Source organism: Sorex araneus, chromosome 2 (assembly GCF_027595985.1).
Source record: "Sorex araneus isolate mSorAra2 chromosome 2, mSorAra2.pri, whole genome shotgun sequence".
Classification (NCBI taxonomy): domain Eukaryota; kingdom Metazoa; phylum Chordata; class Mammalia; order Eulipotyphla; family Soricidae; genus Sorex; species Sorex araneus.
The window spans coordinates 65,031,616-65,051,929 of NC_073303.1; the positions used below are offsets into that span (position 1 = coordinate 65,031,616).

The following is a 20,314-nucleotide window of genomic DNA, read 5'->3' on the forward strand; positions in this document are numbered from 1 at the left end:
TGGGCGGGACTAGAGCCCGGGAGCTGATTCCTGACTGGCTCCGCCGCCCCGGAACTTCCTGCCCGCTGTGCGCGTCTGTGGCGCCTCCTGGAGCCGGAGCTGCTGCGTGCGGGGGCCGGCGCTCTAGTGGTAAGGAACTCGCGAGGACGATTTCGGGCACGCTAGCGTGAAGACTCGGGGGTTGGGGTCAGATTGGCGAGGCCAGGGGCGCCGGGGCTGGAGGCTGGGCTCCTGGCAGCCGGCCTGGGTGGGCCCGGGGCCGGTGGGCGCCAGCCCGCCCGCCCGTCCGCGCGTGTCGAACCCCCTCCCCGTGCCCGGGTGAGATGGTTTTTACCTTTCCCGCTGGTTCCCTCCGGCTCCCGGCAGTGCCGGGGCCCCCGGGCCCGCTGGCAGCACCTGGAACGGGTGTCCGCACGTCTCACGCACGACACGTGTGTGCCACACGCCGCACGAGAGTCATGGAAACGGTTGATTGGGCTTTTCGCTCCTATCGAAGAGATCTGAGGTGGTTTGGTGGGTTTTTTTCACCCCCCAACCATTTGGGAGGCACTTGGATTTATAATCCTGCAATCCTGCGGGTGGGGGTTTTCCACGCATGCGCAGCCACCCCCAGGTGCGCATCACTAACAGGCACAGCCCGGGGAGCCTGCTACCGTCCGTCCGTGTCCCCGGGACCCCCCCCAGTTGCCCCCCCCCTCGGCAGGTGAGCTCAACTCAGTGGAGAGTATCTCCAGTTCAGAGAACTCTGACCAAAGTGTGGGAAACAAAATAATGATAGAAGCACTTGAATTATTATTGTATCAGCACAAATGCTCGCATCTCAGCACCTGTTATTCATCAGCCCCGGAAATTCTTATCTGTGGTTTCTTTTAGCTTTTGCATTTTCAACAAGTTCACCTTCCTGTTTTTCAAAAACAAAAAATGGAGCTTTTTTTTAAAAAAAAGACAAACTTGAGTGTGGCATTCATTCACAGCACTTATGGTTGCCCTCAACTAAATTAAAAAAAATATTTACTCCTATTCTGCTAAGGAATTGCCACATTCAAGTTTGTCTTTTTTTAAAAGCTCCATTTTTGTTTCTGAAGAACAGGCAGGTGAACTTGATGAAGAAGCAGCAGTTAAAAGAAACCCTAGATAAGAATTTCTGAGTCGATGAATACAAGGTGCTGAGATCGGAGCATTTGTGCTGATAATAATAATTGAAGTGCTTCTATAATTATTTTGTTTTCCGCACTTTGCTCTTAAGGAGGAGGATTGATGGGAGTTCAGAAGTGTTATTGGCCCTGTTCGGTGGGTTGTTAGGCTTTGAAGATGAAATGCATTTTTGTTATCAAATGAGCAAAGGAAACAAACGAGCAAGCTGTCTTTGGAGCACTGTAAGCCCTTGAAGACTGGGCTGGGTAAAGGGGGAGCCAGGAATACATACAGCTGACAGATTTAGACTAGATTTGGGTTTGGCAGTGTGCCAGGGTAACACAGCGTGCCCTCCTATTATTGAAGCTTTCTGGTGTGTGGATGTCAGCATCACATAGTGCTATGCAAGGCAGGTTTAAATGCAGGTGGTTTAAGACGGGGGTTGGGGGTGGGGGGGTGCAGCTGGGTGAGGAGGATGTCAGGTGACACTTAGTGGCTTCTCCTAAAGGTGTTTTGATGCCAAAGACTTTGTAATACACCCTAGAGCTACCCCCCCCCGCCCCCGCCCCGGAGTTGACAGTCTCTCCATGGTGAACCTGATAGTAAATATTTCAGGCTCTAAGGCCCATAGTTGTAGCAAGAACGGATCCACAAATAATACACAGCTAAATGGACATGGCAGTGTGCTAATAAAACTGTTTACAGAGATCGCTGCCTGACCCAGTTTGACTTGGCCCATAGGTATAACCAAAAGGACCATGGCATCGTGTGAGGAAACTAGTCCTGAATCAGGCAATTGGTTCATCATTCTTTTTTGTTTAAAATATACAAGTGGCCAAATCACATGTCTGTTTTACCTGACCGAATCATTCCATCATTCTCTGATTAGTGACAGTGGGTATATTAATCTATTTTTGTTATCGGCTTATAGTACTTTACACTAAGCATAAGTGAGTCAAAGTGATTTAGTTAGGATGGCGCTTGCTCAAAATAGTAAAACAGGTATGGGTGAAGAGATTGGTGTTCAAATGTTGTACCCCTGGAACCCAATCATGAGTAATTTTGCAATTTTATAATTCATGGTGATTCAATAAATTATTTTAAAAAAATGAAACTTCACTATTAACATTTTTTTAAAAAAATCACTCACATGCAGTGGTAAGAACAGATTTGAGATCTGTTTTTAAGTTTGAATTTGTAACACACTTATACAGCAGAGGCATTATCCAAAGCTTTCAGGCAAGTAACTTCACATAGGGGTGATGTGGAAGTTGTGAGAGAAATTTAAGGGAGAGAGGACTGTAATAAGTGCAGGGCGAAGGATGGTTTGGAGAAAGTGCACGCAGGAAAGAAAGAAGGCAAAAGGATCCAGAAGAGTCGGACTAAAGGGTGGCAGGAAGCAGACTCTGGAGTCTGAATTAGCAGGATAGAGGCTCTGGGCACTGCCCCGTGCTCAGGGAGCCGGGAAGGGCTGTGCTGAGAATATGAAGCGGTTCAGTGGCACACACTAATTTGATGCTTCCTATGGGTGGGTGTTGTTAGATATGTATCTTGTGCACTGTGTACTCAAGGAGCAGAAACTAGTGGGGTGATAAATTCATAAACATAGGCAGTTTCTTCAAGCTCCTTCTTTCTCTAGACAATGGCCAGAAGCAAACTAAGAGGACAGAAGACCAGGAACGTGTTCCACATAGCCACCCAGAAACACCTGAAAGCTAAGAACAAAGCAAAGCCCGTCACCACTAACCTCAAGAATGTGAGTTGCAATTCCTTCTCTTGAAGTGTCAGACCAAGCGGCGCTCGGGGCTTTCTCCGGGCTCTCGGCTAAGGGGTCACTCCGGTGGTGCTTGCAGACATATCCGGTACCAGGGACTCGAGTGGGCTAGCACACGCATCCTGTACTGTCTGTCCGGCCCATGACGCTCTCTTAACATTGATAACAAAATCTAGCTTATGAGCTAATGACAGTTTTACAGTTTGTCTATAAGCAACAGTACATAGTTTCATAGTTTGTTGTAAGCAAACTATAGCTATATAGCTGTATTAAAGTTACTGAAAATCTGAGGCTTGGTTTTGTTTTGTTTGTGGGTTTTTTGGGGTTTTTTTTTTTTTTGGCTTTTTGGGTCACACCTAGTGATGCTCAGGGGTTACTCTTGGCTCTGCACTCAGGAATTCTTGGTGAGATTGGGGGACTATATGGGATGTTGGGGATAGAACCCAGGTTGGCCACACGCAAGGAGATGCCCTACCCGCTGTACTATTGTTCCTGCCCGAGTTATTTAAGACAGGTTTTTAGTTATTAGCCTTTCCTATGGAGGTAAGATGATCTTAAACTTTCATTTTTTTTCTAAAGTGATGTAAGAAAATAAACTCTCTGTTTAAAAGGCAGCCCCAAAGTTAACTGCCCGTGCATGGGCTCTGTCGCTTACTAGCAGGGCGAGGGATGTGTCTTTCAAGCAGTCGACCTCAGATTCTGCGCATTCACGGCTTGCATCAGTCCGGCATCGCGTGGCAAAGTAGAAGAGCACGTTACGGGGAATGGTCCTTACTTCTCTGAACTCAAGTACATTTAAGGACCCCCTTGAGCCCCCTCTTCCCCCCCTCCCCCCCCGCCCAACACACACACAGCGCCACTGGATCAGCAGCTTGATTGGAAAGGAGAAGGTACCGCCCTCACCCCATGACCCTGGCAGCCTGGGCTCTGGTGCCAGCTCTAGAAGTTCTGCGGCCACGCCACGGCTGGTCAAAGGCAGCACAAGGCAGCACCTGGAATATCTGTAGCCGTTTTAATTTTTTAAGTCCACGGCAATGCACCTTTTCTGAAGATATCTACAACTCAAACAAGAAGTTTAACAAATGGAATATAATTCTTTTTCTTAAAATGCTAAATTTATAAAGAAGCTTCATCTTTTAGCTTTTATTTCAAAATATTTTGGAAATTGGGAATTTCTTGATCAGTATTGTGAATTCTTTAACAGAGTTATCCAAGAAAACAGTTTCAAGTTTATAGAGCCATTTCCGCAAGACTAAATTGTTAAGAAAGTTTAAAAAAAAAAAAAGGGTCCTAAATTTTCGGGAAAATTGAACCTTTCACTGGAGTGGTTCTTATGGTTCTGTAAAACACTGTAAGAGAAGTAAAGCGAGATGATATTAAGGCGTATGGGGGTGAGGAAACTACACTGGTATTTTACACAGAAATAATCTTCAGGGCCAGAGCAGCAGTCCAGCTGGTAGGGTGCTTGTTTGCACATGGTGGACCTGGGTTTTATCCCTGAATGCAGAGCCAGGAATAAGCTCTGAGCACTGCCGGGTGTGTGTCCCATCTCCCAAAATAAGTTATCTTCAAAGTTGACATCAAAATCAAGACCTGTACAGTACGGAACGGTGTGAAAGAATTTGGATATGTTCGGGGTAACAAAGGTGGAGAGGGTAGCAAATGCAAGGCAGGGGAGAGTTGAGTTTTTGGAGAGTATCTGACAAGAAGCACCAGGGGCCGCATATATGCTGATGGGAGAGATCAGAGATATTTCTCAGAAAGAAACAGGAAAGCTAACCGGAGGTTAGGGGGACCTAGGGGGAGGTCCCAAGATTCCAGGGCACTATATATGTGTAGTGAATTGAAGTCTGTGGTCAAGAATTTAAAGGAAAGTGAATCAGCCAGCCATGATTTAATACAGCTTCCATTTTAGGTTTCAGAGATGCTAACAGTTGAATTTAGTTTGCCAACCAAAATTGATGAAGAGAAGGCAAGTTGAATATAGAAGTGATTAATAATCCTAGGATCTGTTGGTTAAAGGAAAAGAATGAGGATATGAAAATACAAAATTGATGGGAAAAGACTGTAGTGGGATTTGAGCTGTTATTAAACTAAGTGAACTAGAAGAACAAGTAGTAGGTGACGACACAATCTAAAGTGCTCTGAGGAAGTTGATGCTAAATAGAAAAGAATCCTGGAGATGAGAGCTGAAAGAGATTAATAGGTTTTAGGAATCCTCCCGCCCCCAGCCTGGTTTGGGTTTTTAGGCCGCATCCAGTGGTCCTCTAGGGCTGGGGACTGACCCGGTCTCCACTGTGCAAAGCACGTTCTGCAGTCCCCTGAGCTGTGGCCCAGTCTGGTGAAGCCAGTAAGCAGTGGCACCAAGTGTGAAATAGAAGATCGGATGATGTTGGTTAAGGACAGTCGTGAAAAAACTGGTATCGACATCCTGATGCCGATGGAGCAGAGGAGCCAAGAAGCTTGAAAGAGAAATGGTTTGGGAGCAGCAGTGGGAAAAATAATTACTTGGGGCCAGAGAGACAGTACGGAGGGTAAGGCACGTGGCTCCCACGGGGCTGACCCATGTTTGATCCCAGCACCTTCTGTACTCGCCCAAGGCTGCCAGGACTGATCCCTGAGTGCAGATTTAGCCCTGAGTACAGCTGGGTGTGGCCCCAAACCAACCACAAACAGAAAGCCACTACTCAGTTTAAAAAGGGGGGTAAATTGTCCTCGGGACATTTCCAGAATATTCATTAAAGCTAGAAGGTTAAGAAACGACTACAAAGATGTGCTATCAGGACACCTAAAACACATGCACATGTTACAGATGAGAAGTGATGCGCCGTCATCTCTAGGAAGGTTGCAGTCACAGTGGGGGCTATTTGGAGCCCTGACGTGAAAGACATATCCATGGACTAATTCTTTTTTTTTTCCTTCAAAGACCCTGCATTCCAACAATTGGGACAAATAAGAAAAACAAACAAACAAAAATCCCACAGAACTTTACAGTGTTTCCCAGTAAGACTACCAAGAATGTGGGTAGGGATGATAAAGAGCTTTTGTTTTTCACTTATTTTTCAGTGAAGCGGTAGTTTTTATTGAATGAAAGTTGCTTAGAATGATAGGAGAGGAGAAAAAGGGGAGACGTGTGCTACAGAGAGAACACAGGCCTGTCAGAGGAATACGCTGGCCACGGGAGGCGAGCAAGTGAGCGAGGCAACCTGGCCCCCAAGGGAGGGCACAGGCTTCAGAGCGAATCATAGAGCTTTCAGATGTTTAGCACAGTGGTTGGGCGTTTGCCTTGCACACAGCTGACCCGGGTTCGATTCCTCCATCCCTCTCGGAAAGCCCGGCAAGTTACCGAGAGTATCCTGCCCGCATGGCAGAGCCTAGCAAGCTCCCTGTGGCATATTCGATATGCCAGAAACAGTAACAACAAGTCTCACAATGGAGACGTTACTGGTGCCCGCTTGGGCAAATCTATGAACAACAGGAGGACAGTACAGTGCTACAGGTATAACGAGGTGAAATTATGATTGGGTATCTTTTATCTTTAACAATTAGGAAATCATGGATTAATGTCTTTTTTCTTTTTTGAAAGATAAGTATTGTGAATGAGGAAAAGATTAACAGAATGAACAGAGCTTTTGTAGACATACAAAAGGAGCTTGCACACTTCTCAAAAGGCCTTTCCCTGGAGCCTCTGCAGAAGCCACTGGTGAGTAACAGTAACTTTCTTTTATTTGGACAAGTAAATTGAAGGCTAATAAATAAACCAAATTTCAGATTTGAAAGCCTATAAGGTAAAATATTTGGGAGGCTTTTTTTTGGTTGATTTGTTATAAGTAAAAACAGCTTTTATTTGGAACTTTTGAGGAAGTGGGGGAGAGGTGCTAATGAGAGAATGTGGGTTTTGGAGGCCAGAGTAACAACATAGCAGGGAGGGCGTTTGCTTTGCACTCAACAGACCCAGGTTCGATCCCCAGCGCCCTATATGGTCCACCGAGCACTGCACCACCAGGATTGATTCCCGAGTGCAGAGCCAGGAGAAATGCCTGAGCATTGCTGGGTGTGACCAAAAATGCCAAATAAATTAATTAACTGAAAAGTAATTAGAGGGAGGGGGGGAGACAGAGAGAGAGAAAAAAGAGAATGAATGAATGAATGCGGGTTTTCTAAGAGTCCAGCCTGCACCCGAGCACTAAAGCATGAACACGCACATCTTGGGGGCCGGGGGGGGGGGGGTGGCATGTGCCCAGACACCAGGCACCGGCAGCAGCACACTCACACCTAGAAAGACTCTTTTTAAGTATGTGGCTCCCTACTATTCCTAATTGTTTATACATAGGGCGTTGAATTTTAATATATTGTGTTCTTTGAAAGGTCAGATTAAAAGCCATTTAGTTAGGCATTAGGATATGTGCAAATCATGATTTGATGTTATTTAAATTTTAAATATTTTCTTCCTCAGACTCCTCAGCAATGTCATGCAAATGAACCAGTCAATGTTGATGAAGCTACCAAGTTGATGGCTCAGTTGTAATGCAACACTGGTGATGCAGCAGATTTCTCCCCAAGACCAATAAATTAAATGTTTCATACAATTTTATTTTTAAAAATCTTGTTAATGTACAGACATTGGCACAGTTTTAAAACATACTACACAAACAGGTCTTTCCTATAATCTAGGAAAGTGGAATGTCAGAAGTCATCAAAGTGTGATCAACTTAAAGTGCTAAAACAGAAGGCACTTCACAAAGTCTGTTCACTGAAACAGCACATCCCAATTTACATCCTTCACGTTATGCTTTTTAAGTGGCAGTGAGTGTCTGTGTGCGTGGAGAACACACAGAAATCTGGACAGTGTCCTGGCAGTAGGAACTGGAGACAAGTGAAAAAGCCCGTGACAACTATTTTGTTTTTGATGACCTTAAGTGTACATAAACTTTTCTCCCATAGGAGAAAAAAAAAACCAGAAGGATTCAGAATTGGGGGAGGGGAGCTGAACCCCTAAAATATAAAGCACTTGAAGGGGGTGGGGCTAGTGGATATTAAGTCACTTTACCCCGGAAGCAAACAGAGCCCTTTGTATTTATTTATGGGTGAAGTTTTGTGAAGTGAAAAAGGAAGTGCTGGGGCCGGGGTGGGGTTCAGCTACAGAGCACGGCCTTGAATGCATGAGGCCCTGGGTCCGTCCGGCAGCACGACGGGGAAGAAAAGTATTAAGAAGTACAGTTCAGAATCAGTGAACTAACAAGGTGTTACATTCATTATCTTAAATACTTAGGTTAAAAGAAGTCTAACATGTTACACAGTTAGAGGTAGATAACAGTCCCAAGTTTCCGTAGACTAATAATTTAGTATCTGGACATCAAACAGATCACAAACTCCTTCGTTATCATCTAAGTTAAAGTTGTAGTCATCGGCAGGGGTAGGAGAAAGTCGTAAGAGCGGGAACACTGCAAACAAAACATAAGCTCAGTGTTAAAGCTAGATGCTACATCAGGGAGGTGATACTCAGCACAAGACACTCGGGCAATTCTGAATTAAAAATTGCTATTGGTGGGTAGGGAGCTTGGTTTGCACACGGCCAACCCCAGTTCAATCCTCAGCACCCCACAGGGTCCCCCAATTGGGCACAGCCAGGAGTGATTCCTGGTGCGGAGTCAGAAGTAAGACCTTAAGGCTGCTGAGTGTAGGCCCAAAAACAAACTGCTGTCAGACAGGAACCATATATATATGAGTATGTATATACATATATATGTATATATATATAATGGGAAAAGCAGTTGAATGTATATTTTGAAAGATTATTAAAGATAATTTATGCGTGGAATATAAACATTAGCATAAGAAACAGATTAAATAGGTATAAGAAAAACCACTAAAACACAACTCAGATTTTGCTCACAGCATTTTCTCCGTTAGAAGTATGCTACCACTTTCAAGGCAGAAATATGGCCTGGGCTAAATCAATTTACTGACACTCTCTGCTTCTACAGAGTTATTTAATAAATCTTCCAGTGGCTTCAAGGTTCTACTTACTAGGCACCAGGACTCTGAATCTAAGAACTTCTACGTGAGGCCAAAAGATGTTACAGCTAATTGGTTTTTAAGAATGATTTCAGACTTGGGTCCGAGAGATGATCAGAGTGCGTGAGCACTTTGCATGTGGAAGCTCTGAGCTATTTCCCCCAGTCCCGGAGACCCCAGGCACTTAGCTGTGAACCTTGAGCACTGCCCAGCGTAACCCAGAAACGAGGCTGGGGTAATGGATAACGGGGCTAATGTTTGATACTTCAGTGAATTCGCAGAGGCAGCTCGGAACTGGTCCTTGTGAGTGGTTTGATATAAAACTGGATTCAGACTTAGCATATCTTAACTCTTCTTGACCAAATTCTTTAGGAGTGCAAAGGGCTAGGTGCCAACAGGTTGGGAGTTGATTCAGTGAAAGTTAAGTATGGATTCTTACCCTTGGAATCCATAGGTTAAGAAAAAATTTTAAGGATGCTTGTGACTTATTATAAGTATTACTTTGTTTTTGCCTATAGGGGCCACACCCAGTGGTGTTCAGGGCTTACCCTACCAGGGTCATTCCTGACAGGGTTTGGGGGCCATAAGTGATGCTGGGGATCAAACCCAGGTCGGCCACGTGCAAGGCAAGCTCCCTCCTATCTACTACTGCTCTGGCCCCTTACAAAAAGGCATTATAAGGGAGAATCTTCATGAGTCACTTAGAACATTCACTGTATCACTGTCACTGTCATCCCGCTGTTGCTAGATTTGCTCAAGCGGGCGCCAGTAACGTCTCCATTCGTCCTAGCCCTGAGATTTTAGCAGCCTCGCTTTACTCGTCCTTCCCAATGGTGCTGCATTGGAGGCTCTTTCAGGGTCAGGGGAATGAGGGCTATCATTGTTAATGTTTTTGGCATATGAATACGCCACGGGGAGCTTGCCAGGCTCTGCCGTGCGGGCAGAAAACTCTCAGTAGCTTTGCGGGTTCTCAGTGAGGGAGAACTAGACAATAAGAGGCACGTGGGCAGGATACTCCGCGTCGCTCTCTTCTGGGAGCTTTAAGAAAACATTAAGCAGATAAAATATAAAGGTTTCTTCATTTTAAATCGTGTCACAGATTCTGGAGAAGCATTAGCGGGGCTGGAGTGCTAACAGGGCGTTCGCCTTGCAAGTGTCCAACCAAGCTCCCATCCCAGATCCTCTGTGGTTCCTGGGGCCCCTTCAGGAGTGACCCCCCAGCCCCGTCCCCACCCCACGGCATACTCACCGTCGGAAGACATTAATTCATCAATGATATCTCCACTGATAGATCCTGCTGAAAACAGAAACGTGACAGTTACATTCGTGGGCTGGCTGTGTGTTATGGGCCACACTGTGGGGCTCAGGGGACCATATGGGGTGCTGGGGGTGGAACCTGTGTGCTTCCAAGCCCCTGCATTTCTGTTCATATGCTTTAGCAATGAAAGGCAGTATTCTATTTAAACTTAGATAGTTAGCGCATATATATTTGAACAGTAGCAAGTGGTTAAGGACTAATCTGCTAAATAAATAGTACAAAGTTCTAGTATTAGCGCTTAATGTAAAATATTTTTACAAGCACCTATTCTAGCTGTTCTAGATGTGTGATTTTTACATCTAAATGCAAGATGTAAACCGAGCGATTTATTATCTGTTTCCCAAAACTGAGCACTTAGATTCACAGTCACCCAGAGTAGTAGATAAATAACTGTAGCATTGCAGTTGTCCCATTGTTTATCTATTTGCTTGAGTGGGCACCAGTAACATCTCCGTTGTGAGACTTGTTACTGTTTTGGCATATTGAATACTCCACGGGTAGCTTCCCAGGTGCTGCCGTGCTGGCGGGATACTCTCGGTAGCCTGCCGCGCTCTCTGAGAGAGATGGAAGAATCGAACCCGGGTCGGCCGTGTGAAGGCAAACGCCCTACCCACTGTGCTATTGCTCCAGTCCAGATAGTCAGTGGTCGCAAGGTCAACCTAAAGTCAACCTGAGATACGTAACAAATTCGGAAAAACTCTGCAAGCGATTTAGTGCAAGATTCCTCCTGCCCTTCTCTACTGACTGGAAACAAAGGCTCTGCACCCACCAGAAGGCAAGTCCGGGGCGGGGGTCTGCTGCAGACTCTGGCTTTTTTCTGAGACGCGTTGCTCAGGCAGGTCCTGAGTGGCCGTGCCAGTTTTCGGTGGCGTCACTGGGGTTGCGGGCTGAGGGGAAGGCTGTGTGAGGTCATCAGGCGGGGGGACGGGAAAGACCACGGGCTTCGACGAACTGGACTCCTTGTTTATAAGCAGCACTCGGATGGGTCCTGAATGACTCTTTAGATTGATCTGGTATTTCTTTTGTCCATTCTGACCCTTTGAAGTTATTGGGTACAGAGAAATAAATATTAACGTTTCTGGCTACCTCGAAACATTAAAAATAAGATGGGTGGAACCGACCAGGGCCAAACTATATCCAAACTACAAAAATCCAAAAATACCAGTAGATCCCCAAAGTAGAAAAGGATGTCGAGGGCTTTAAGTACTTGCCCCTAAATGAGTATTTCTCAAATACTGTCACTGTCATCCTGTTGCTCATCGATTTACTCGAGCGGGCACTAGTAACATCTTCATTGAGACCTGTTGTTACTGTTTTGGCATATTGAATACACCACGGGGAGCTTGCCAGGCTCTGCTGTGCGGGCGAGATACTCTCGGTAGCTTGCCAGGCTCTCCGAGAGGGGCAGAGAAATTGAACCTGGGTCGTCCACGTGAAAGGCGAACACCCTATTCTCAAGTACTGATGGACAGAAACTGTCCATTCTAGGATTCTGGCAACAGTTCATTTCACCGTAGTTGTGCGAGTCACTGCTCAGAAACACTCCGGCACTCTCCAGATGCATGTGTGTGTCATGGACAGTTTCATCTCAGCACACGGGCTTAAAAACCACACAAAGTAGGCAAAGCTCCCTGTTGTCCATTCCACAGGAAGATGTGACTTTCCTAAAGAGCTATAAATGTAAAAATCCTTCCATTGCAAAAAATTATCACTTTTACCCTGAGGCTTTGGAATCCAGAAATAGAATCTGTAACCTCAAATATATGTAAGGCTAGAGGAAGGGATTGCTAAGAGTAGTAGCTCCTCCCTTCTTATAGCTGAAGTCTAAATCTCATAAAATGTGAATGTAAACCGGAGTCTATAAGTGTACTGACTTTTGCCCAGAAAGTGTTTTTTTTTTAAAAGACCTGATGTAAAGCAGCCTCTTATATTTAAACTGAAATTTTTCCTGAATCATGATTTTTATATGTATTGATTCTTTAACTGAATTTTGTCATTATTATGTCTTATTCTCTGATATAGTTTAATTAAAATCAAATTTAAAAAGACAACTTATTAAAATGCCCATGGGTTCATTCAGTCATTCTATAATTTTGCCAAATGTAGATATCAGTACTTCCAAATGGATAAACTGAAAGTATTCAAGCAATTAACTCATGTTCAACTAAAGAAAATACAGCAGTTTCAACACCCAAGGACATCAGAAACAAGAGCCAGGACAAAAGGTCCAGGGTTGGAAGCCTGCCTGAGGGCTGGGGAAGAGGGCGGTGGGTGTCGGGGTCCTGGCCCGTTGACCCCGCACACTGGGGTATGATCCCTCGAGGTCGCCGGACTTACTCCCTATGGGAGAGGGAGTGGGAAGGGGAGAAGCCGCTGCCCAGGCCCTCTGCTCACCGCGGGATTCCTGCTGCTGAGAAACCAAGAAAGAACCTCACAGAGCAGAGAAGGGGAGTCTGGTGGTCAAGCAGTCTTACACAGTCTTACACAGATTTATGCACACAATCGGGGGGTGGGGGCATTCCACGCATGTATCACGCTTATCTCGTGGAGCTCAGTACAGGTGCTAGTTACTGATTTGTATTCCCCAATCTCAGGGCCGGGTGAATAAACTCAGACAAATGTTAACTGTCACGCCCTCATCCCACTGTCTCCTCAACCAGAGTGCCTGTGTGTGGAATGCAGGGCCCCTGGGCCCCTGTACACAGGGCTGGCTCTTGCTTTCAGGGGCAGGGGCTTTGGTCAAAGTCTCAGGCTGGCTGCTGAGACCCCAACAAGTTGAGATAGAGAAGGGACCATAATTACAACGATGGTTCAAAGGGATCGCTCTGGGTGGGGGATGTGTGCAAAAAGTGGACAAAAGGACCAAACATGACGGCCTCTCAGTATCTGTACTGCAAACCATAATGCCCAAATGGAGAGAGAGAGAGAGAGAGAGAGAGAGAGAGAGAGAGAGAGAGAGAGGAAGAGAGAGGGGGAGAGACAGAGACAGAGAGGGAGAGAGAGACAGAAAGACACAGAGACACACACAGAGAGGAACAGAGATAAAGAGAGACACAGAGAAAGGAGATGAGAAAGAGTCAGAGAGTGAAGCAGAGAATCAGACAGAGAGAGAGAGAGAAAGAGAAAGAGACATAGAAAGAAAGACACACAGAAAAATAAAGAGGAAGGGAGGGAGGAAGGGAGAAAGAGAGAGAAGGGGAGAGAGAGAGAGAGAGGAAGATGGGGGATAGGACAGACAGAGACAGAGAGAAGAAAAGTGGGGAGGGTGGGGGGAGTGAGGTGGCAGGAGGGACAGGGTGATACTGGGGATAACAGCGGTGGGAAATACACACTGGTGGAGGGATGGGAGGTTGGGACATTGTATGACTGAAACCTGACTTCAGGTTTATAGCTATCTCATAGTGATTTGATTTAAAAAAAATTTTTTTTTATACACTAGTCTCTCTTCAGGTTAGTAGATTCATTGTAACGAATCTAATCCAACTTACCATTTCTGGAATAGGTACCTCCAGCTGTGTACCAGAAGGTGCTTGAATGGCCAAAAGTGTATCACCTGGTCAAAATACAAGATGGGAAACTTTTAGAGAATACAACTGACCACAGAGGCAAGCGTGAGGCTCTGGCATGAGAATGCCTAGGTGTCGTGGCCAGGGGCTGTGCGCCTGGGCTCTGTTCCTGAAATCTGTAAGGAGACATGCCACTTAAAGCTTTTCAGGACTAAATGAAGTAATACATGCTATAGATTTTAGGGTAAATAGTAAGAGTTGGCTCTGTTATGTTCATTCATAAATTCAGCTCATTTTAATTCTGCTTTCAATTTTACTAAAAGTCTGATATTCTTGAAACCTTTCAGCCTCAATCAAGTAACTGTTTATTTGAAATATTTAAACTACTAAAATGACTACGGTAGAATCTGTTTTTATCTAACTTTAGCAAGAGCCACCACCACTGGTGCTCAGGTGGGGCCCCCTTCATATTAGTGACGCTTGTGGTCCCATTCACTGAGACATGAATCCTTACGTCCACTTGAGCCAAATTCTAAAGCAGTCTCAGATGTACTGAGAAGAATTTCCCAAAATTTTACTGGCACACCCAGGAGATGCCGTGGCAGTGCAAAGCGGTAAGGCCAGACCTCCTGCCAACAGATTTTTAGATGGAAGTCAGATTTCCCTTGGCAGGAGGCTTGGCAGATGTTTATTTTTTACTCCTGAACATATGTCATATGCTATCATATGTACAGCACATATCATATACTTAGAGTCTGGGGTTGGGGAAAGAATAGTGGGTAGGTGCTTGCCTTGCATGCAGCCATGCCGGGTTTGATCACGGAAACCACCATAGGGGATGACTGAGTGAAGAACCAGGAATAAACCCAGAGCACGGTCAGTGTGCCCACAAAACAAACAAAACAGTATGCTGTGTCTTAAGAGGAAAGCACGTGGGGCAATGAATGTAACAGGATTAGGCATGGCGTTCCTAGTTACGAATGAATGCACTAAGTCTTTGTGCTTTCTCTGGGTTCCGTTAGTGACCAGCAAGCTTGCTGCACAGAATTGTACAGTGCCAGTGAAAGAACTGTGTTCAAGTTTGGCGGCTGACTGTCATTCTGCATTTCCAAGACCACTCCTTAATCCTCCTCTGACTCAGCAGCTTCTTCACATAGTACAAACCTTCAGCATCCATGCAGGAAATAACTGAACGCTGTGAAAAAGACATCCCCATGAGAAACACAAAAAGCCCATCTAAGCACAGCACTGCGGGGCGAGAAAAAATGTGTCGACTCCTGAAAGTAACCACTCTGGGTGTGTGCCTAGGGAATTCTGAACTACTCACTACTAAGCAGGGTGATCAAACCATTTAAGAATTAAAAAAGTACTAATAGTACTTACCATGAAAGCAATTACAGATGTCTTCATGAGTGACATAGGAAAATGTATTATCACAGGAGTTAAGGAACATCCAAGTATAGGCATTTAAATGAGGATAATAAGTATGACAGTTGAAATAAATGAGATAATCAGCTGCACAAAAGGAGTGCTAGGTACGATCAGATTTTCAAAAAGCAAGGACAGTCAAGGTCCTTACGAAGAGCACCCACCCTTGGTTTCTTGGTCACCGAAACATCCTCCTCATGCAGGAGGGACTGAAGAGGAAGGAGAGTGATGGGGAAGAACTGGTACCCCAAGGAGAGAACAGCCACACAGGCCTCTATTGCAGAGTCCTCTTGGGCTACCGTTTGGGGAACTGGGAGCAGCCCAGATCTTGGGAAGCTCAAAGTCCAAGATCAATTAGTCCCATGGCTTTCGCATTCTGAGACACTCCGGGATACAGCTGGAAAATCCCCATTGCGGTCAAAATATTCAGGAGCTGGGACCCGGAGGAAGGAAAGAATAAGAGCAAGGACTTGGTCACCGAAGACAAGACAGCAGGAAGAGTCAATTGCCGGCATTAGTCAAAAGGTTGCAGGACGCGGTCGGAGATAAATGTAGTGAAGATATTCTCTAAGAGGACAGGGTATGTTCACAATTCAATAGAATCATTCCTTTAAACGTTCAAAACAAACACGGAACATAACGAGAATCTTTCCCTCTAACATCACATGATACTTAAGTCATGGCAAACTCACCCACCTTCAGCAGGTAGAATCTTTAAGGTAATATTCAGAAAAAGTATCCTGGATTGATTGTAGATTCATGATGATGTGTTTTCAAATATTAATACATCTCTTCCCTTTTTAACTTTGAGACTGGATGACATTTTGTCACTTCTGAACAAATCATGTATAAATATACTTTCTATAAAACTAAATTTAAATATATACTAAACAATGGCTTCTAATTTTGAGAGACACCTTCTGGCTAGCACAGAACAGACTCTCACTGGGTGAAGCAATAGTAGATTTGTTTTCTGTCAAGCAACACAATGTATATTAAGAAATGCACTATGTAATGTATTAGAAAAAAATTAAATTAAAATGTAAGATTCACTTGTAAAACAACTCTCTAACTGATCTTAAAACTGGAAGAATATGCCATAAATACATATTCTACTGAAATACACATAATTTATGTAAAAGGATATCTATTATTAATGGAGTCGTCCATCACATTTTTGATGCTTTGCTGTAGCCACAACTTCTGCTGATCAAGTTCTCTTTCCTTTAGTTCTAGATCTTCAATTTCAGCTTTAAGATACCTTAATCTATCTAGAACTTCTTTAGTGTTACAGCCAGCACCTACACCTCTTAAAAATATTGAAGAATTTAGTGTACATTCAAGACAAAAACTTGCATCCACTTCTAAGCAGCCTTAAAACACCAGATATTTAAACACCACCCGTTTGGATTTGAACGCCAGACCTCTGAGTCCACTTCTTAAAAAATTACGGACCAGGGGCTGGAGTGATAGCACAGTGGGTAGGGTGTTTGCCTTGCACTCGGCCGACCTGGGTTCAATCTCCAGCACCCCATATGGTCCCCTAAGCATCGCCAGGGGTAATTCCTGAGTGCAGAGCCAGGAGTGACCCCTGTGCATCACCGGGTGTGACCCAAAAAACAAAAACACACAAAATAATTACTGACCAAAACAATGAAACTATACAAATGTGCTGTGTGCTCGAGTGGTCAGCACCAAGGCCGAGCTGGTGGCTGAGACCCGGGAAGGTGACAGAGGTAACTATCACACTGGAGGGCTCACGCCACAGAGGGAGGGGGTGGCAAAAGGACTTCTCATACTTTGATAGAATTTTAAATAAAAACAAGAACCAGGCGTAGGGCACAAAATCGTGGAACAGAGCTCCCCCCCCCCCACATTCAAGCATAAAGCCACTGAGGAGCTGGGGGTTGCCACCGGAGCAATAGCACAGCGGGTTGGGCACTTGCCCTACGGGAGGGACCCAGGTTTGATCACCAGCACCCCACCAGGGACTGCCAGCAGTGAGAACTGAGCGCAAGGAAGCACTGCCAGTCTGAACCCCAAAAGGTCAGAACTCAAAACTTTTAAAACCCATGTAACAAGCAACGAAGCAGACATTTTAATGAACTGTTATTGGACTATGTCCCGTGTATAAGACAAAGCTCCTATTCTGAAGCAACTAAAATTAGCTGAATAAATATTGAAGCGGAGAGGGATTAAACAGACAAAGGAGTAGGCAGTGTGCGCCCACTGAGTACCTTCAGAGAGCAAACAAGATCTGAATTTTAAGTGTGGTAAATCAACAGGAGAGAGCGAGCAAGATAGCAGCTCCACAAACAGTGGTCCAGAGCACAGATGGGGGGAGGAGGCGAGCTCCGAGTCTGAGCTGCAGACAGAAACCATAGGGACCATCTATGCCCTACAGTTTTCCTGAGGCAGGCAGGCCTTCGAGAAGGGGGAAGTCGCAAAGCAGGTGCAGGAAGAGAGAAACTACCTCTGCTAAGGGAAGCAGGACGGCCCTCGGTACTGCAGGTAGCCAGTGTGTCTTGGCTGTGACAGTAACTCAAACTCCATCAAGCACAACCACCAGGACAGGAAACTCAGGCTGAGACCCAGAGAGATATTCAGAGAGAAAAGAGGGGCCTGGTAGTCTACTGGGGTCAGGAGCGAGGAAACGTCCTGTCAGATTCTACAGAGCCTCTGGAGAGACAAAGAGAGAGAAGGGTTCAGGGCAGGGACTAGTTGATAACTTACTTCCACTGGATACTATTTTTTGACTTCTTTTCAATCAGGTCGATTCCTTCCAAGACATTGGTGATATCATAAATTCTTCTTTTTTGTCTCACAGCCAAAGTATCTGCAGCCTGTTTTTTTTTGGTTTTGGTTTTTAAAGGGAAAGGGGCATGAAGAACAGAAAGAATGAAATAAGAGACAATTCCTATTTTAATCTGACAGCCTGAGTGGGTGCCCAACCCCAAATATGACCTTGGGAACAGCAGCTGGGCGTGTCCAAAGCCCCTTACTCAAACACGGCAGTCACCAGAGAAATGGTTCCATTTAAAAGCAAGCAGATTGTGGGATACAAATATATATATATATATATATATATATATATATATAATAAAGCCACCAGATGTTGGAATGGACAAAAAACATTAAGAGGTCATGGCATAACGCCCATGAAAATAAAAGGGCAAAGTAAGAATACTCCTTGTTACCGTATGGACTAATTCTCAGAAGGCGCTACTAATTATCCATAACTTACTGCTATGTTCATAGGCAGTCTCATGTGGAGATAGTTCAGTTCATGTAATTTTTTTACTGTAATTCAAATAACTTGAGAAGAATTTATTAATTATAAACACTTGTAACACATCTGATTTTTTAAAACTCCCAATTTTTAAAAACTCACAACTTGCACAACAGAAAAGTGAATCATGCCATTACAACACAAAGTATAAGGTAAACAAGAAGTCAAAATCTACAGCACCAGCTTGTGGTACCTGCAAATATTATTTAAAAAAATTTAGACTTTTCACTCACACTGTATAGGATCAACAACATTTTCATCTGACCATATTAGGAATGAATTACCACATTAGGAAGGAACACAGTACTTTAGCCAAAGTAGTTGCCACTTTTAGTCCTGTCATTCATACCCCAAAAGAACAGATCTGGAATAAGAGGTTCCCCTACAGTTCTTATTCCCAATGGATAAGGCAATAATCTATTCTGAATGTGGAATTGCATTTTGATTCATGGTGGTAATGAAAAAACACCTTTATATTACTACTGACAGTTTTCAGCACTTTGTTTTAATTAATAAATAGAATCTAGCTTCCTACTAATGGTAAATCAATTTTATCAGGGTATCACTAATTGTTTGATTGTGCAGCAAAGTGGGTCCTCTGAAACCCGAGGCCAGCATACTACTTGCAATCTTCCTTTCCTGGGTAGGAGTTTCTATCACCAGCAACTGCTCATTCCACAAGCATTTGAAATCTTAAGAAATCAGTTCTAGGGGCTGAAATGATAGTACAGCAGGGAGGGCTTTTCCCTTGCATGCGGCCAACCTGGGTTCAATCTCCAGCATCCCACATGGTCCCTGGAGCACTGCCAGGAGTAATTCCTGAGCGCAGAGACAGGAGTAACCCCTGTGCATCACTGGGTGTGACCCAAAAAGCAAAAAAAAAAAAAAATAAATTCTATCTGTATATTTGCTACTAAAAGTGCCAGTTTCCTGTTGTTCAGTCATTTACTCTGGCCGTTGGGAAGGTGATGCATGTCAAAGCACAGGCCAGGAGAGTCAGCAGGGAGTGGGAGAGGGAAGGCAGTTCCAGAATGTGGAGGAGTTCCAGAATATTTGAGTCCCGGGTGTGGATGGCCCTGTTTCCTATTAACCCGAAAATCACACACTGGCACTAAGCGTGGTTTCATTTCTCTTTGCTTGATCTACCTTCGGGTAGTTTCTCTTCTTCAGGTTTGCAAGGCTGAAGCTTTTCAGGAGCACAGCAGCCTGCCACAAACTACCCAAGGCGGAAGTTCCCGTCTGCATCTCTCCTTTTCTTCTGAAGAGGCCCTCTCGAGAAGCACGCCTGCGCTGTGCTAACAGTTTCTATGTACTCACACACAAAAGCGCTCTCGACCATAGCAACAGCTCACGGGCTCAACCATTAGAACGTGTGTATCTCCACCAGACCACAGGAACTATTCTAGATTCTTAGGCAGAGTCAGGAGATTTCACTTTTAGTGCGAACATTCTGAAAGCACTTAACTTATAATGCAGTGCCGCTTTGCATCTGCAAAACTGAACCCTGAGATACCAAACTCAACATTTAAGAGTATTTTCTATTAAAGTATATATAAACACAGAACTAGCCAACGTGTAAAGAAAGTAACAACTCAAAATAACATCTGGGAGATTCACATGTTGGCAGTCACATTACTCTTTGCAAGGTAGGCTCTGAGGTAGCTGATGCAGTTCTAGTGCTCTGAATTTCTAGCTTCATCTGGTCTCAAATTCATTAAGCCTCATCTTTTCATTGGGGGGAGGGGGGCAAAATGAGACAATAGCATATGCTTAATTGTGGGGGATTAACTAGATAATCTTGGCACAATATCTGCTGCATAATTACTTCTGGTAACAGCTGCTTCTAG

The 20,314-nt window shown here is 44.6% G+C and overlaps 2 protein-coding genes across 3 annotated transcripts in view; one reads left to right on the top strand and one right to left on the bottom strand.

The window, feature by feature from the left end:
• On the top strand, positions 1 to 7,502 carry RBIS (ribosomal biogenesis factor). The gene is made up of 4 exons (XM_055127157.1): positions 1 to 129; positions 2,774 to 2,890; positions 6,495 to 6,611; positions 7,365 to 7,502. The coding sequence occupies exons 2-4, from the start codon at positions 2,777 to 2,779 to the stop codon at positions 7,434 to 7,436; spliced, it is 303 nt and encodes a 100-aa protein (XP_054983132.1). The 5' UTR covers positions 1 to 129; positions 2,774 to 2,776; the 3' UTR covers positions 7,437 to 7,502.
• E2F5 (E2F transcription factor 5) overlaps positions 7,497 to 20,314 on the bottom strand; it is a 26,813-nt gene continuing 13,995 nt past the window's right edge. Inside the window, exons 2-8 of one of the 2 annotated variants that reach the window (XM_055127156.1) lie at positions 17,912 to 18,021; positions 16,324 to 16,487; positions 15,134 to 15,175; positions 13,733 to 13,797; positions 11,014 to 11,281; positions 10,176 to 10,220; positions 7,497 to 8,352 (exon numbers count right to left, since the gene is read on the bottom strand). In XM_055127156.1, coding sequence (XP_054983131.1) covers positions 8,243 to 8,352; positions 10,176 to 10,220; positions 11,014 to 11,281; positions 13,733 to 13,797; positions 15,134 to 15,175; positions 16,324 to 16,487; positions 17,912 to 18,021 — 804 coding nt within the window. In that variant the 3' untranslated portion in view covers positions 7,497 to 8,242. Of the gene's footprint in view, positions 8,353 to 10,175; positions 10,224 to 11,013; positions 11,282 to 13,732; positions 13,798 to 15,133; positions 15,176 to 16,323; positions 16,488 to 17,911; positions 18,022 to 20,314 lie in introns of both variants that reach the window. The other variant, XM_055127155.1, reaches the window with a different exon arrangement.

Coding starts and splice junctions, on each gene's coding strand:
- RBIS (XM_055127157.1), top strand. CDS start 2,777: ATGGCCAGAAGCAAACTAAGAGGACAGAAGACCAGGAACGTGTTCCAC. Junction 2,891..6,494: donor TCACCACTAACCTCAAGAAT/GTGAGTTGCAAT, acceptor CTTTTTTGAAAG/ATAAGTATTGTGAATGAGGA. Junction 6,612..7,364: donor AGCCTCTGCAGAAGCCACTG/GTGAGTAACAGT, acceptor TTTCTTCCTCAG/ACTCCTCAGCAATGTCATGC.